The following is an 18,764-nucleotide window of genomic DNA, read 5'->3' as shown; positions in this document are numbered from 1 at the left end:
CCTGCATAGCAGAGTTCCAAGACGAAAACCGCTGCTGAGCAAAAAGAACATAAAGGCTCGTCTCAGTTTTGCCAGAAAACATCTTGATGATCCCCAAGACTTTTGGGAAAATACTCTGTGGACTGACGAGACAAATGTTGAACTTTTTAAAAGGTGCGTGTCTCATTACGTCTGGCGTAAAATTAACACAGCATTTCAGAAAAAGAACATCATACCAACAGTAAAATATGGTGGTGGTAGTGTGATGGTCTGGGGCTGTTTTGCTGCTTCAGGACCTGGAAGACTTGCTGTGATAAATGGAACCATGAATTCTGCTGTCTACCAAAAAATCCTGAAGGACAATGATCCAAAACACACCAGCAAGTCCACCTCTGAATGGCTGAAGAAAAACGAAATGAAGACTTTGGAGTGGCCTAGTCAAAGTCCTGACCTCAATCCTATTGAGATGCTGTGGCATGACCTTAAAAAGGCGGTTCATGCTCGAAAACCCTCCAGTGTGGCTGAATTACAACAATTCTGCAAAGACAGGTGGGCTAAAATTCCTCCACAGCGCTGTAACAGGCTCATTGCAAGTTATCGCAAACGCTTGATTGCAGTTGTTGCTGCTAAAGGTGGCCCAAACAGTTATTAGGTTTAGGGGCAAGCACTTTTTCCACACAGTGCCATGTGGGTTTGGATTTTGTTTTCCCTTCATAATAAAAACCTTCATTTAAAAACTGCATGTTGTGTTTACTTATTCATATTTAAATTTGTTTGATGATCTGAAACATTAAAGTGTGACAAATATGCAAAAAAAAAAAAAAAAAAAAAAATCAGGAAGGGGACAAGCACATTTTCACACTGTATATCTTGAGATGTGCATGTTTGTCTGTACAATATAAATCTTTGATCTGAGCATAAGGGTAATTTTGCATTTTCTTTTTTGTTTTCCTTTTAACTAAACTTCTATTAAGAGTGAACTATATAATGAAGGTACACTACTGCTCAAAAGTTTGAGGTCAGTAAGATTTTTAATGCTTTTGAAAGAAGTTTCTTATATGCTTACCAAGGCTGCATTTATTTGATCAAAAATACTGTGAAATACTATTACAATTTAAAATAAAATGATTTTGTATTTTAATATATTTAAAAGTGTAATTTATTTCTGTGATGGCAAAGCTGAATTTCAGTGTCATTTTACCTTGTGCAGTTTTGCTGTTTAATAAATTTTGTTCCACTTATAAGATTTATGCTAAAAAGCCTAACAGGCTGTTTAATGGTAGGTTGTATTATGACAGCTTACCCCCATATAGTGTGACAATGAACTGGACATGGCAATAAATAAAATAAAATTATTAATCATAATTTAATATTTTGAAACAAAATGCTAATGACTAATGGGAGACTTTGCTTTTAAAACAGATGGAAAGGACATGTGCAGTCAGTAATTAAAGTCTTCAGAAATGATTTATTACCGAGCATCATTCCGCAGCCATGACCGTTTGCCGTTCACACGCTTTATCATTGACAAAAGTTGATAGTATCTGCACCCTAAGGCAAGAAAGCCAGCTACTAGCAATGTGCTTCTCTACATACAAAGCCTCAGAGAGGTTCAGAGCTACCTGCTATTATATAAAGTTGAGAGTCATTAAGTGTCTACATATGAATAAACTTCGGTATCTACTGAAATACTTACTCGGGTCTTCTTCAACCGCACATACTGCACGTCCGATTCAATCACACGGCCAGCCAGGCCAATAACAAACAAGAAATGTACTTAGTGTGTGAGGTTATGAATAATCACGCAGACGCCGCGCAGATAAAAGGACGAAGCACTGATGGCATATTTTAATGCGAGAAAAAAGGTACATTTGGATTAAGTATCAGTCACTAAAACATCCTGTATTAAAATGAAGGAGCTTAGTGATTCTCTTGTGTTCGTCCGGCTCAGGCGACGTGTGGACGAGGGTGTGTGTAACTCTCCTCCTCCTTCACCTCAGCAGCTGAGCTTTGTTCCATTGTCAGTATAAAAGGATGAAAGTCTCATGTTACAATTTTCATATAAAATAACCCTGGGCATAAAAAGGCTTGGTGTGTTGAATCAGTCCTTGGTCCCTTTTTGTCGTTATGCTGCAGGTAATTTTCCGTCGCAGGTGTGATATTCACTTGTTCCACAGACAGCTCAGATCTCTTTGAACCTGAAAGAAAAGAGCAGATGAAACCACTGCAAACACATGGTACAAAATTAAACGCTTCCCTATTAATCATCAGATTCACTCAATGTAATAAAACACAAACCAGATCAAATAATTACCACCTGTGGTGGATTTGACAAGTGTCAAAAGGGGCTATTGGAGACCATTAGTGGAATGAATGTATGTAGTAAAAAGCACAAAAATGGCTTAGCTGAGCATTTTTTGTTAATGGAAAATACCGGATTTAGTTTGACTGATAATTACAAGGGTGTCAGAAACGTAATGATATTGCAGTTGAAGCGCATACATCATTTTCCACCTCAACACACAGATTTCTGCCAGCCATTTGGGAAAACAGTGAAAACTAACAACTCCCAAGGTGGGTCACAAGCTTTTAGAGTAATTGTGATTGCCTTGCAACCACTAAAAATAGCCTTCACTGAATTATATTGAAAGCAGGAAGGCCCAATTAGTTCAAGTACAGCATGACTTTGGTCATGGCGGTCTACATTTTGGGCTGCCACTAATACCAAGTACATGTAATGGCAATCAGCCCAAGCAGCATCATTCGGCACATTCAAATGCCACTAACTAAATATAGACTGTTAAAAATACACCTTAATAAAGTCATCTGCCAATGATGTCACAGCATGGAAAATATCACTGTAAAAGTACTATTAAAGATGAAGAACTCCTTTTGAAGAATAATCAAAACAATTATTCTTTTTTTAACCAGCTTATTAGAATGATTTGTAAAGGATCATGTGACACCTGAAATTTAGCTTTGCCATCATAGGAAATTTTGACTTGTAGTGTATAAATATAGATATTATGTCTAAGTATTTTTTAATTAAACATTAAACAAACAATATCTTTGTGACAATCTTAAGGTGAAGAGATATGGCATTTTAATGTACACATGCATGCATGAATTTGAATTAGGGCTGTCAATGTTAACACATGCGATCAATTCAAAATCCTTAACGCTTTAAAATATTTTAACGCAAATAAATGAATGAAGCACTAACATAATTTACGCCACGCAGTTGGATAATAGCAAGCACCTGTAACCCTGATAGGCAGAAATTTCTATTCTAACCCTTTAACTCGATTTCGCTTCTCCGTTTTCAATCAGATCATTTTAACTCGCTTCTCCAATTATCCAGTAAGTGAATGCTTCACACACTATTTCTGCACAGACACATTTCTGTACGTTCAAGTTGTTTCCACACATATTCAGGATAATATTTTTATCTGTCATATACAGTACAGTCCAAAAGTTTGGAACCACTAAGATTTTTAATGTTTTTAAAAGAAGTTTCGTCTGCTCACCAAAGCTACATTTATTTAATTAAAAATACAGTAAAAAACAGTAATATTGTGAAATATTATTACAATTTAAAATAACTGTTTTCTATTTGAATATATTTCACAAAGTAATTTATTCCTGTGATGGCAAAGCTGAATTTTCAGCATCGTTACTCCAGTCTTCAGTGTCACATGATCCTTCAGAAATCATTCTAATATGCTGATCTGCTGCTCAAGAAACATTTAATGTGTACAATTGTACAAAATATTTGTGTACAATATTTTTTTTCAGGATTATTTGATGAATAGAAAGTTCAAAAGAACAGTGTTTATCTGAAATCTAATCTTTTGTAACATTATAAATGTCTTTACTGCCACTTTTGATTGATTTAATGCATCCTTGCTGAATAAAAGTATTCATTTCTTTAATTTCTTTTCAAAAAAATAAAAATAAAAATTCTTACTGACCCCAAACTTTTGAACGGTAGTGTATAATGCTACAGAAGCTTTGTATTTCAGATAAATGCTGTTCTTTTGAACTTTCTATTCATCAAGGAATCCTGAAAAAAAAAGTACACAACTGTTTTCAACATTGAAAATAATCATAAATGTTTATTGAGCAGCAAATCAGCATATTAGAATGATTTCTGAAGGATCATGTGACACTGAAGACTGGAGTAACGATGCTGAAATTTCAGCTTTGCATCACAGGAATAAATTACTTTGTCAAATATATTTAAATAGTACACAGTTATTTTAAATTGTAATAATATTTCACAATATTACTGTTTTTTACTGTATTTTTAATTAAATAAATGTAGCCTTGGTGAGCAGACGAAACTTCTTTTAAAAACATTAAAAATCTTAGTGGTTCCAAACTTTTGGACTGTACTGTATAAGTTGCTGTGTTTAGTAATTCTGAATGGATCCATGTACTATATGCAATCAGGTCCAGACAGGTGGTTTAGGTTTAGTTTTTTTTTGTTTTTTTGTCTTCTCCATATGGTCCTGTTCAGTATCACAACTTGACACATCTAAAATGTAAACAAATTCTAAGAGTGTGTTCACACTTGTCATGTTTGGTTCGATTAAAACGAACCCTGGTGCGATTGCTCTGTTAGTGGGGTTCATTTGAACATGTGTGAACGCTGCCATCCGAACCATGGTGCGCACCAGGCAAGCGGAACTAGACAGTCTCGGGGTCTCGGTCCACTTACAAACGAACTCTGATGTGGTTCAAATGGTATATGAACGCAACATGGACCAAAGGCATGTAAACGAAACAAAAACAGGAAGATGTGACCCTAAAAAGGACAGAATCCTCACGCATATCGTTTTTTTGGTAGTAGGGCTGTACGATTAATTGCACGAGATTGTCATGCGTGTCTCATCGGTAAAGCCGGTTCTGCGATTAGCGGTAAATGTCCATCACCTGCTTTCAAATGGAGCGGCACTTAATATACAGAGCCGTAGTTCGCGGACAAGCTAAGCAATATCGTGTTCATAATCGCAGATGAATCGCTTTCGATTACGAACGCGATATTGCGCAGCTTGTCCGCGAACTACGGCTCTGTATATTAAGTGCCACTCCATTTGAAAGCAGGTGATGGACATTTACCGCTAATCACAGAACCGGCTTTACTGACGAGACACGCATGACAAAAGCATGCGATTAATCGTGCAGCCCTATTTGGTAGGTTTCGTCTCAAAATAGGCAATACATCATAAAATCCGACCAATCAGGTTGTGAATGCATCCTTATGCCTTTAGGTTCAGTATCTTTTGGTTTGGTGCTAAAATTGCCAATCTGAATGCTAATCGGACCAAGACTAAATGGTTTTTTTTTGGTCCGGACCAAATGAAACAAATTACAAGTGTGAACAGACTAAAAACACATCTCTTTGCTCTTGCATACACATAACACATTATCAATACATTAACATTTTTCAAATCCGTTAAAGGATTGTTACGCTGCAATAATTAGGTCGGCCGGAACCGAGAACATTTCCTATAACACTAGATATACCTGTACATCAGAATAAGAATGGCATCTACGCTAATATCTGTCTCTCTGCTTATCCTGAGGTTTGCCGGGTGCTGGATCCAGGCCGTATCCAGATCAGATGGAGAACCTGTGTCTGGACCTGACTACAACGTAGCCCAGGAGACAATGGGCCTACAGATCCAGTTCTGGCTGCATCTATAATTCAGATTTTTAATCCCCGTATCCGCTTACATATATTTATATATAATCTATTTTTAATCTCTATAATAAAAATGTATAATTCAGATTTTGATCTCCATATCCATTTACATATATTATATATATCTTCCAAGGGGTTTTTTCCCTCCTAGGACTTTTTTCCCAGTGTTAGCACGCTGGGTTTTTCTCCTAGGGGGTTTTTTCCACCCCTGGGAGTCAGCCGACATTGGCTTAATGTAGCACCATCTTGTATATGTTACATATTACCACGCTTGTTTGTACAGCTTATTTTTAACCACTTCCCTTTTTTCTGTGCTTCTAATATGTAAAGCTGCTTTGAAACAATTACCAATTGTAAAAGCGCTATATAAATAAATTTGACTTGACTTGACTTGACTTGACTTCATGTGTGCTTTGGTGTGCATAAATTTATGAATTATATGGACTCCTTATATCATTTGGTTATTTGGTGTCCTTTTGGAGTTTCCAACTGTCATTTTTTGGAATTTATCATTTATCTTGAAAAAAGCTTGCAGAAAATACAGTTTTGTGAAAATCATCCTTCAATCTAATAGTTTACTTTGCTGGACAGAAAATGTTGACAAAATAAACACGCTAAACAAGATAAATGATGTATGATTAATTTCTCGATAAGTAAGCAATTAATCACACAAAAGGGTGAGATTAATCACGATTTAAAAAATTGTATCTATTGACAGCCCTTTATATACATTTTACATGAATATGGGTGAATACAGGATCTCCTTACATATTTCACCATAAACGCAAAGAACAAGAGTGAATTAGGGATATTCACCCTCTCTGCCTTGTAGTGTATCCGCACCATCCTCTGACCTCCTTATAGACGAGTCTGGACAATAGCTACAGAAATAAAGAGGAGACAGTGAGACACTGGTTTGAAAACACACATCCATCACGCTATTACTTATTGGATAATATGACAGATAATACTGGAATAAACAATCATTATGATAAACTGCAAATTAATTCTCACCAGACAGGCCAGTACATCAGCAGCAATGAGCATATAGAAAACATTGTTCCAACCGGTGGGAGAGATCAGACCAGCCAACAGAGGCCCAATAGCGGCACCTAGAGGCCACCAAACACATTAGACATCATGAGACGGCTATCCCAGGACAGTGTGAAGTTTTCAAAACAAACATTGGTTTCTGATTGTTACATTTAAATTTACTGTCAATAACCTTTTAAAAATTGTGCCATATTAGTGCCATAAACAAAACTTAAAATTCACTGTCAGATTATTATAACATGAAGCTAAAAAGAGAAACAAAATAAATAAATAAAAATCTCACATTCCATGCATACCTATTGATCCAGTGCCGTCAATAATGGCGGTCACAGTGGACAGTGCCCTAGAGTTCCCTCTCAGACACTCGTGGGTTCCCTAAAAGATAAAAAAAAAAAAAAAAAAAAAAAAACATTATGAAATTTACAACACATGAAGCTTGTTGCATTACAAAACAGTTTATTGATCAGTTATTGACCGAAAGACTTAAAAGGTCAGTGTTGGTATATCTGTTTTGAGCCTGTTTTTTTTTTTTTTTTACTTTACAAATGTCCATGTGAAGAGCACATGGAGGAAAGGTGCCCAGCGCTTACTAGGTCAGCTGATACAGCAGTGGTGATGAGGGCGTAGGGTCCATTCACGAGAGCACCACACCACAGCAACATGCCTGCAGGTCAGAAAAGGGCATAGGAGACACAAAAGAGACATGTTGTCATTTGTGGAAATCAATATTCACAAGATAACTGTGATAATTAACAAAATCATCTGATGCCCTTACATTCAACAGTGTAAAATATATTACTTAATGCTATATTGTAGCCTGGATAGATTGCAAAAAAGCAAAAAGCAAACTTAATATTAATGCAGTTTAAGTATTAAAAAAAAAAACGCTTGAATTCAGATTGTGCATGCTAAAACGCATTACAGTGATTATAGTTTATAAAGTTTTAAATATGGATATTTTTCTTACAAAAACCCATCACTTCGCTTCAGAGGGCATTTACTAACCCACTGGAGTCATATGGATTACTTTTATGATGGATGGATGCACTTTTTGGAGCTTCAAAATCTCAGACACTATTCAATGCCATTACAATGCTGGGAAGAACCAGGACATTATATATACTGGCTGTTCAGCTGAAAGAAGATAGTCATATAAACCTAGAATGGCTTGAGGGTGAGTAAATTATGGGATAATTTTCAATTTTGGGTAAACTATTCCTTTAAATCACATTTGTTCAAATCAAAAATCGTATTTTTATGTCTAAAACAAAAACACAAACAAAACAACAAGAAAATAAAACAACACAAAACCAAAACAACGCATGCAAAAAAACTAACAAAAACAAAACCAAAACCCCTGGTACTCTGTACTCACCAATTGTGGTTGGCAAGCCATTCTGGCCGATCTTATTGTACAGGAACAGCTTGAGGAAGAAAAGCAAATATGAATAAGCAGCAGTTCTCCAAGGAAAGAGTAACCAGTCCATCCATTTACAGAGGTTCACAGGTAAACTCGAGCTTGAGGGCGTTGTGTGTACAAGATTTCAGATGTCTGTAAAAACTGTGAGCAAACTTTGACAGCCTTTCACAGTTTGTAGTTACAAGCTTGCCAGTTTTATACTTTTCTCTAGCAAGCACAATCTGCTATGATGAACATTTACAGACAAAATCAGTGTCTTTCGACATAAACATTGCACATTAGAACTGGAATCAACTCCCAAATATAAATTTTATGGTTCATAAAGCTAATCGATTAGCTTTAGTTAATGGATAAGTGAAAATGCAATGCTTTTACATATTATAAATAGTTCAAATCAATCTACAATATATTGCTTATATAACATAGGCGATATGTGTGTTTATTTTGTAGACTTTTTGCCCAAAGTCTGGGCAAAAATGAGGCAAAAGAACAATTGCAACTCACCATAGGAGCAGCAATAATCAACATGGCACAGCAAGTAGTGGCTCTGCCCCCACTGTAGTCAGATATCAATCCAGCCAGGATGCCACCTAACACAGAAAAAAAAACAAAAAAACACAAACTTGGATATTTCTTATGGTAAATATTTGGTTTATTTTAGCCATATATCTACGTGCTTACCCACAATTCCTCCAACATCAAACAATGTAGATAGGTCCCCAGCTTCTTTAGGATCAAAATGAGCTAAGGAAGAGAGCAGACTCTGATTTGTTGAAATTTATAGGGAATTTTTGACTGTTTATTTGTGCATAAGAGCTGAGTGAATCTGAGAGAATCTGATGAAGGATTCTTACCAACATTAGCGATGTATAAAGGAAGCCAGTAGAGGAAGGTGTAGCTGACCAACTTGGCAAAAAGCAAACATAAGGAGAACTCCACCACACCCTGCAGAATAAAGATAATACATTTTGCAACAATGACACTATGATATTTACTTCTGTAAATACCATATCAAATTTGCAACATCATATTTCCTTATTTCTGATGTTACTAATTAGGATGAATTGCTTATTTTAGCATTCCTCATAGAAGTTATTTTGCATCTGCTAAATGATTAAATGTAAATCTAAAAATATACTTTTAGGAAAAAAATCTAAAAGGCACTTCTTCTGGTCCAAAAAAGTTAAAAAGCCTTTATTAACATCATGGCTAACACAAAAGAAACATTAAAAATGGCTAAAACACTACACGCTGATGTAGAGTGTGTCAGGCTTTTTTTTTTTTTTTTACTTTTTTCGATCAGAAGAAATGCCTTGGATTCTTTTCTAAAAGTATGTTTGGAACCCAACCAAAGAGCACCTTCTAGGATTACTTCACAAGGTCCTTCCAGCAAGTAGCGTTCCAAGGCGCTTTCTTTGATGTGCTAATGTTAATCTAAAAATGTTTAAAGGCATGACGAACACTTTGTAAAGATCCATTTGAGGGTTATATTAGCTGTGTAAACTTTGTTTATGCACTGTTCAAGGCAAGCGCGAGCTCCGTGGGCATGGAGCACGAGAATTAAAGGGCCAGTAGCCCTGAATCGGCTCATATTTAATGATGCCCCAAAATAGGCAGTTAAAAAAAATTTATTAAAAAAAATCTTTTTTGAGCTGAAACTTCACAGACACATTCAGGGGACACCTTAGACTTATATTACATCTTTTTAAAAAAAGTTCTAGCGCACCTTTAAAGACTAATAAATAAGACTTAATCTTTATACATAGCAAAAAATGATTTTCATACTCAGTATTTTTGTCTTTTTTCCACTACATATTACTAAACATTCTTAAGTCAAGATCCACTTACTTGAGAAGCAGAATTGCTGAAAGTTGGTAACCAAAACAGTTTCTGGTCCCTATTGACTTCCATAGTATGAAAAAAATACTATGGAGGTCAATTGGGACCAGAAACTGTTTGGTTACAAACATTCTTCAAAATATCTTCTTTTCAACAGAAGAAAGAAACCTTATAAAGCTTTAGAACAACTTGAGGGTGAGTAAATGATGACAGTTTTTATTTTTGGGTGAACTATGCCTTTAAGTTATTAAGTCTTGTTTACCGAAACATTTATCCAAATTTTATGCTAAAAAGAAAAAACAAAAAGTCAGTGTGGTATGAAAAATAATATTGTTTTATCCTTTGAATTAAGTTTATTTTTCTCGTCCCAATGACAGATATTTTTTCATGTTTTAAGCACAAAGTCAAATAATTTTGATGTTTTTTCTTCCAGAAAATCTTAGTCATTTTGCTTCTCAAGCAAAAGTCCATTGATTTAAGAATTTTTAGTTTTGTTTTTTTAATTTTTTTTTCAATAGAAAACAAGACAAAAATAATAAGAAAGAAAACATTTTTGAGGTGTACACTTCAGTAAAAAAAAAAATTAAGCAAAAGCATGATTTTTTTATTTATTTTTGGACACTTCACAAGATGGGCTCATCCAGAATAACGAACAGATCAGGTCAACACAATCTCTTAAAAATTAATTCCTTATATATGCTGACTAACAGCTGTGGGTGTAAAACTGAGAATAACAGGTCACTCACAGGAATCTTGAGCGCTCCGCCGAAGCTGATGGCTTCTGTGTGATCCTCCACCGGCTCCACGGCTGTGGATGTGTGACTGTTGAAGATCTCCTCATTACTGGACGAGTTCCTCAGAAGAGGCTCCTGCTCCACACTCTCCTAAACACATTAGAGCCTGTTAATGTTATATAATGGAGGTAAAACTGTGTCTGTTCAAGGAAGAACAGTAAGAGACAATACTTTAAGTACAGACTTTCGTTCATCTTCGTAACACAAATGAAGACATTTTTAATAAAATTTGAGCCAGTTCTGTACTCTCCAATGACAGCTATGCAACTACCACTTTGATGCTTCAAAAAGTTCATAAAGAGATCATAAAACTAATCCATATAAATTGAGCGGTTTAGTCCAAATTTTCTGAAGACATGATCACTTTATATGATGAACAGATTTCATTTAGGCATTTATTCACATATAAACATTGATAAGCAAACATGAACAGAAGATCAACTGAACATGCTTCATGAGAAAAAACCTTATTGGTTCTTGCGGAAGCTCAAATGTGCTGTGTAACACGAGAATGGACCTCACTGGTTCTCGCACGTCAAGCGAACATGCTTGAGCTTCCGTTTACTACAACCGATGTGTGCGCTGATGAATGTTTATATGTGAATAAAAGCCTAAATTCAATCTGTTCAGCATATAAAGCGATCGTGTATCTTCAGAAAATTTGGACTAAACCGCTCAATTCATATGGATTAGTTTTACAATCTTTTTATGAACTTTTTGAAACATCAAAGTGTGAGTTGCGTAGCTGTATATGGAGAGACAGAAATTGCTCAGAGTTTATAAGAAATATCTTCATTCGTGTTCTGAAGATGAATGAAAGTCTTACTGGTTTGAAATGACATGAGAGTGAGCAATTAATGACAGAATTTTCATTTTTGGGTGAATTAACTCTTTAATGGTGGAATACACTACATGACTTCTGCACAGCTTTTTCAACGCTAGTTGCTGAAAGTTATAGCCATTTTGGGTAGACAGAGTTGACAGATTTCACAGAAAATCACAGTGTATGATGAGCACAGACTGCAAATATTATTTTTTATCATTATTAGCTTCAGATTATGATTCCTTTCAGTCAGAGGAAATCAAATATGTTTGATATTTTGAGTTGAATTTAGAACACACTGTTTTTCTTGGTCATGTGTCTTTTAGCAACGAGGCACGTTTCTGCGTAAGTTTGTTGTGTTCGGAATGGCTTGTACGTCTGGTAGTGTGTGATTCTCAGTCGTTTAGTGTATAAGCCCAGTTTTTCTTATGTAACCATTTACAAAGTCAGCAAGTGTATGATGCCTACTAGTGTTGAACAAATTCTGATTTTAAAAACCATATAATGTATTCCAGTTCAGTTTCAGTTGACTTTTTTTCTCAGAATTGTGTGATATAAACTCACAAATACGAGTTATAAAGTCCTAATTGTGAGACAAACTCACAACTGCGTGTTATAAAGTCAGAATTGTGTGATATAAAGTCGCAATTGAGTGTTATAAAGTCAGATTATATCTCGCAATTCTGACTGTTTTTCTCGCAATTGCGAGTTTACGTCTGGCGATTCTGAGAAAAAAAGGCAGAATTGGGAGATGTAAACTCGCAACTGTGAGAATTGTTTTATTCCATGGTGGAAATATGCTTCCATAACTTCTGCTTTCAATTCTCAGGCCATTTCTAAGCCAATTCACTACAGTGTTGTTTACTATCCTGTTGCAAATGATAGGCCAAAGGTAATGCAACTATTTTAATTTGTCAAAATTATTATTATATTGATTGTAATCTAATGTCATACAAGTGTCAGTGAGTCTTTTCGCATGATTAGTTTCCAACTCTGCTCACATATGAAACAGCTGGGAGGGGAGAACGGCTGTTTAGCTGGTTATTCAAGTTAAGCGAAATGATGGTAGTAACATGCAGCTAGCGAGTCACACTGCAAGACGCAAATTAGATCAAACTGTGTGAACCCAGCATAAAGTCTCATTGAGTAGATATCTAGTCAAATATTTTTAAGGAGCAAATTAATTTTTAAATTGTTAGTGAACTCACATGGTGTTGTGGTGGTGTACAGTTCACATCTTCAGGTTCTGTAAAAGAGAAACCGCATGTTGTGATTCTGTTCCTGTCTTTGAAAACAACATGGATGCATAAATATGCCAATTCCCCTCTGATGAAGCATGAAGCATGTGACTCACTTTCAACCAGGAAGAAAAAGCAGATGACTCCAGTGCAAGCGATGATGATACCAGGCACAATGAATGACAGGCCCCACGCGGACGACACATAGACACCAGCAATGAGGGAACCAAGAATGTTTCCCACTGAGGTGTGAGAATTCCAGATTCCCATGATGAATCCACGCCTGTGTGAACGGAGCATCAGGAGGACTGAATATACAGCACAACCTGGCACTGTGACAATCATTTACCAATAAACTTATTTGGAGTTATATTGAATTTGGAATTTCAAGGTCAACATGAAATCAAAATGGACCCTATTTACTTTATTAGTGGTTTTAAGATCTTATGCTCACCGCGGCTGTATTTATGTATTCAAAAACACAGTAAAAACAGTAATTTTGTGAAATATTATTAGAATTTTAAATAACTGTTTTCTATTTTGACACATTTTAAAATGTCATTTATTCCAGTGATGGCAAAGCTGAATATTTTCAGCATCATCACTCCAGTCTTCAGTGTCACACGATCCTTCAGAAAGCATTCTATTATGCTGATTTGCTGCTAAAGAAACATTATTATTGTTAAATAAAGGAGACTTGACTATTGTTATCTCTTGAAAACATTTGTTGTGCTTAATATTTATGTGGAAACAATCATAATTTTTTCAGGATTTTTTGATTAATTGAAAGTTCAAAAAGACAGCATTTAATTGAAATAGAAATATTTTGTAATATTATAGATTTCTGTACTGTCACTTACATAAAATAAAACATAAAATAATAATAATAAAAAAAATCTTACTGACCCCAAACTTTTGAATGGTAGTATACATGTATCTTATCTTATTGTGTGCACAAATAATCAATGAAGTTGTTTAAAAAAAAAAAGAAAGAAAAATAAATATTCACTACATAAGAATAATATTTCAAACATGAAAAAAATATGATAAGACTTTACAATAAGGTCTCATTAACATTAGTTAATGCATTAACTTACATAAACTAACAGTGAACAATATATATTTACAGCATTTAACTTTTTTTGTTCATGTTAGTTAATAAAAAATGTTCATAAAAATGTTCATATTCATGTTATTTCACAGTGCTTTAAGCCAAGGTTAACTAAACAGATACAATGTTTGATTTTAATAATGTATTAGTAAATGTTGAGGTTAACATTAAGATTAATAAATTAAGAAGCATTGTTCATTGTTAGTTTACAGTATGTTAACTATTATAGTAAACAAATGACACCTTTTTGTAAAGTGTTACCATAAGTCTTTAATCAAAATGTAATAAAATGTAATAACTTGGCATAATTTAGGCAATGCAGGTTATTGGATACTGGATAAAGTTAATAAATAGCTTATAAATAGTTATTTGGAATTGTTTTGCTAACTCAAATTTATATCTGTCTCTTTTCTTAAATAATAATAATAAAAAAAAAAAAAAAAAAAAAAAAACTGTTCACCATCCAATCAATTCCTGATGTATAAAAATCAGACCTGCCGGCCATTTTCTTGTTATATATCCTGCTTCACTCTGAAATGTGTCATATTATTGTAGTAAAATGGTTTGCAATTGAGGTTTAATGATGATTTTAAAGCACAATAATTTTTTTTTTTTTTTTTTTTTTTTAAGGGTTATGAATTGTGGCAGCAGGTGTGGACTGTGGAGATTTGCATTTAGTTGTGTTTGTGGAAAATACAGATACAATTCTGCACTGTCAACAACACAAATACTGAGCAAGCAGCACAGAATATGACAGTCACTTACTTTCCCTTCCCAAACCAGTTCCCAACACACGCCACCACTGCGGGCCAGCCTGTAGTCTGCACTAGCCCATTTAAGGCCTTCAAAAAGAAAAACACATTATTCAGCAAACCTGATGAGCACATGAGTCTGACATGTTCAAGAAGCAAAGTAATCCGCATGGTTCGGTCATGTGCTAGCCTTGTGACACATAACATGACTCATAGCTTACTATGAAATAACTTTGGGCCATTAAGACTGGGCTTAAGAAAATGTTCAACATGATACATTTCTGTCTATCAAACACTTATGATGTTTTTATTTGATAATATGCAAAATGCTTTTAATTTTGTTTTGAAAACGCACTCCTGACAAGAAACGTGCCATTGGAGAAGAATCACTTCTGTTTTTTGGTTTCACATTGTGCAATTCTGGTTCTTTCTCTCTCTAGCAAAGTTTTTCACTGACCAACACACCTTTCACATTGGTTTATAGTTATGAAATAGAACTAGCTTACCTGAACTAAGCAGTAATACCACAAAGAGTGGATTTGCCAGTAAAAGCCCAGGCCAAAAAGAGCAGTGAAAAGGCCACTGAGAAGCATCCCTGCGCTCAGGTAGTAACGCAAGGGTAACCGCTCTCCAAACATCCCACTGTCAAAGAATATTTCAAAAGCAGGTGTTATACCTCAAGCAAAACACATCAGTCTAACAAAGAAAATCCAATATCATACCTAAAGAACATGCCGATAGCATATGCAACGAGGAAGCAGTTGTCCAACACTCCAAATAGGTTCTGGTAATTGTACCGGTCTGAATTGAAGACAGAGATTGATGCGTTAATATACACCACCATTCAAAGGTTTAAGGTCAGTAAGACCTAATTCTTTGATTCAGCAAGGACATTTTAATTGTTCAAAAGTGACAGTAAAAACACAATGGTGCAATATATCAATTTCAAATAATTGCTGAAAAAATTATCTCAATTTCCACAAAAACATTAAGCAGTACAACTGTTTTTAACATTAATAAATAATAATTGTTACTTGTGCAAAAAAAAGCACCATATTAGAATGATTTCTGAAAGATCATATGACACTGAAGACTGAAGTAATGGTTGCTGAAAATTCAGATTTGACATAAATTACATTTAAAAATATGTAAAAAGGTATATTGTAATTTGTAATAACATTTCACAATATTTTTACTGTATAGAAAACTTCTTTTAATTTTTTTTCTTTTAATCTTAACTACGCCAAACTTTTGATCGAATTTTTGAAACTTTTAGTGTATGGAGGAAAAAAGTGCTATGGAAGCTTGTTTCTGTCACTAATTAAAAAAAAAAAAAAAAAAAAAAAAAAAAAAAATTGCAACTTTTTATCTCACAGTCCTGACTTTTTTCCCTCAGAATCGCGAGATTTAAACTTGCAATTGAGAGTTATAAAGTTAGAATTGCGTGTTATGAAGTGAGAATTGTGCAATTCTGACTCTCTCACAATTGCGAGTTTTTATTCACACAAGACTTTTATATCTGGCAATTATGACTTTTTTCTCAGAACTGTAAGATATAAACTTGCAACTGCATCTTATAAAGTCAGAATTGCAAGATATAAACTGACTTTTTCTCAGAATTGAGTTTATATCTCACAATTCTGACTTTATAACATCCAAATGAAAGTTAAAAAGTCAGAATTGAGAGATATAAACTTGCAATTCTGAGAAAAACATCAGTCTTTTCCCCCTCACAATTGGAAAACACGCAATTGCGAGTTTATATCACAATTCAGAGAAAAGAAAAGTCAGAATTGAGAGATTTAAACTCGCAATTGCAAGTTATAAAGACAGAATTGTGTGACAAAGTCAGAATTGCAAGATATTAATTTGCATTTCTGACTTTCTTTCTCCCAATTGCGAGTTTATATCATGTAATTCTGACTATAACTAGCAATTCTGACTTAATAATTCACAATTGAAGTTTATAAAAAGTTTATATCTCGCAATTCTCAAAAGTCAGAATTGTAAGATAAAAAGTTGCAATTACCCCTTTTTTTACTTCATGGTGGAAACAAGCTTCCACAAATATAAAAAAGAATCAAACTCACCAAAAGGAGCCCAATCACACCAAGTGTCATTGTCAGTGATGTTGAGGTCTGCTGGATGAATAACATTAGAGCAGTTTCTGTGCAGCTGACTCTGTCAAGAAAATAAAAAAAAAATTATATATATATATATTAATGTATTATATAATCTTACATCCAAATGCAATCATGTAATTTATCTGTATATAAAAAAATCTGTTTGTTGCATGTCTTCTCTACAGGTCATTTAGCTAGTTAATATTTAGGTTCCAGGTCTATGAATTTTTATTACCTTGACAATACTGATAGGCTTTCGAGAGAGGTGGTAGCTGGTGTAGAAGACAAACGTGAGGATGAGGATAGAGAATCTGTACCTAATCAAAAGGAATAAATGAAAGGAACATTTCAATAAAATTATTTACAAGTGAAAAAGCAACATTAAGTCAAGTCTGGTGAAAGCTGAAGGTGTTTGCTTTATTACATAAAACAGTGAAGCTGTGATAGAAATGAAACCACATTACGTGACGTGCAGGAAAACACTTCACCTAAGGCAAACACGCACACACTGAATGATCTATATAAATTTTTTTTTTTTTTTTTTTTTTTTTACATTTCCTGTGGGGGAAGCATGCTTAACACAGAGTACATCAGTCTGAGGGCTATGCAAGCTGCAAAAGAGAAACCTCTTGACATTTAGCCTAGGTCACAGTCCTCTTTCACTTTGGTACTGTTCATTCATAAGGCACGCACATTTTGCATAAGCATATTTAAACTGTGATTGAAGATTCTTAATAAATAAAACAAACCTTTTTTTTTTATTTTTTAATAAAACAAATTAAATCAAATAGTGAATTCAACATGTTGAGAAGCATATTAGCACTAACTGCATTGCAGATTACATTTAAACAGCTTAAATCAATAGCATTATTAAAAATCAATAATCACGTCTGCTACAATAAAATCCCACATGATGGGATAAATGTAACATCATAAAGCATGTTATCTGTACAAAAGTATGTTGTGTTTACATGGGCCTGTTACTCACCAGCTGTCTCTAGAGAAAGAGGTAATGAGTTTGATGCCCGGGGCGAGAGATCTCATTTTTACAGGTAAGTTAACGTAGCCCACCGTTGATTGTCTCGTTGTAAAAAAAAGGAACTTTATTACAGATTAAACGACGTTATAAAAGATACATTAAAAATTCCATTTCTATTAAGATTTGTAAAAACGCAAATGTAAGCGTAAAATCAAAAACAACTAAAACATACAACGAAACTAGCTGACTAATCGCGTTTTGTGGCTCAGATCTGCTTGCGATAATTTCTCACGACCTAAAACTACGAGTCCATCTAAACATGTTCACTGAAAGCCGGCAATCCTAAACCAGATGTAAAAGTTGCATTTAAACTATCGGAGACGTGCTGTCATTTCCTAATTCCAGAGGTGGAAAAACCTTAAAGCGCTCTGAATTTCCAAAGATTTCCATGGTTGCCTTGACTGGTGGTCCGTCTACGTTCTAAGCCGGATGCTATTAATACCCGTTTGTCTGGACTACAACATCACATGAGAATTAATTGATCTTTTAGCTCGCGCAGTGTAGCTGTGCCGTCGCCATTCCTGTTTTCCATCCCGGTCTGCTGCACACACTGGACTGGATCTGGCAGCGGCGTGAACATGTGATACAGATTGACGTCATCAGAGCTTAAATTAACCCTTCATTATTCGGCTCTTCTGGGCTGCCAGGGGTTCACAAACTTTTGTCAGCCGAACCACTTTGACCTGAAATATTTAAACTCACAGGCGTTTTGTGTGTAGTTTTTTAGGTATTTACTTATGTATCTTAATTAATTGCTATTATTATTATTTTTAGTATTTTGTGAAATGTGTTTCTTGTACAGCACTTTGGCATACTTTGCGGTTTTTAAAGTGCTTTATAAATAAATGATTGATTGATTAAGTATTTTAGTGAGTATTTATTTAGT

General features: G+C 34.7%; 1 protein-coding gene across 2 annotated transcripts; it reads right to left on the bottom strand.

The window, feature by feature from the left end:
* Positions 1-1,799: 1,799 nt before the first annotated feature.
* On the bottom strand, positions 1,800-18,450 carry slc37a2 (solute carrier family 37 member 2). 2 transcript variants are annotated; one of them, XM_048189533.1, is made up of 18 exons: positions 17,828-18,450; positions 17,075-17,156; positions 16,807-16,897; positions 15,439-15,517; positions 15,223-15,358; positions 14,730-14,806; positions 12,970-13,136; positions 12,824-12,861; positions 10,745-10,882; positions 9,014-9,104; positions 8,841-8,903; positions 8,664-8,749; positions 8,115-8,163; positions 7,330-7,403; positions 7,036-7,114; positions 6,701-6,798; positions 6,455-6,567; positions 1,800-2,177 (listed from the first exon to the last, which is right to left on the bottom strand). In XM_048189533.1, exons 1-17 carry the CDS (start codon positions 17,881-17,883, stop codon positions 6,499-6,501), a joined length of 1,473 nt encoding a protein of 490 aa, XP_048045490.1. In that variant the 5' UTR covers positions 17,884-18,450; the 3' UTR covers positions 1,800-2,177; positions 6,455-6,498. The 2 variants fall into 2 exon arrangements, with proteins under 2 accessions (XP_048045490.1, XP_048045489.1); XM_048189532.1 differs by having other exon boundaries at positions 6,503-6,567; positions 17,828-18,449.
* Positions 18,451-18,764: the final 314 nt, after the last annotated feature.

Source organism: Megalobrama amblycephala, linkage group LG4 (genome assembly GCF_018812025.1).
Source record: "Megalobrama amblycephala isolate DHTTF-2021 linkage group LG4, ASM1881202v1, whole genome shotgun sequence".
Classification (NCBI taxonomy): domain Eukaryota; kingdom Metazoa; phylum Chordata; class Actinopteri; order Cypriniformes; family Xenocyprididae; genus Megalobrama; species Megalobrama amblycephala.
This window is presented reverse-complemented; position numbering and strand designations above follow the sequence as displayed.

What these genes read in the sequence shown, in the direction of transcription:
- slc37a2 (XM_048189532.1), bottom strand. Translation starts at nt 17,883, where the DNA reads ATGAGATCTCTCGCCCCGGGCATCAAACTCATTACCTCTTTCTCTAGA. An exon ending in TCTTTCTCTAGAGACAGCTG is followed by an intron (nt 17,157 to 17,827) that starts GTGAGTAACAGG and finishes CCTTTTGATTAG; the next exon opens with GTACAGATTCTCTATCCTCA. An exon ending in AACTGGTTTGGGAAGGGAAA is followed by an intron (nt 13,137 to 14,729) that starts GTAAGTGACTGT and finishes CCGTTCACACAG; the next exon opens with GCGTGGATTCATCATGGGAA.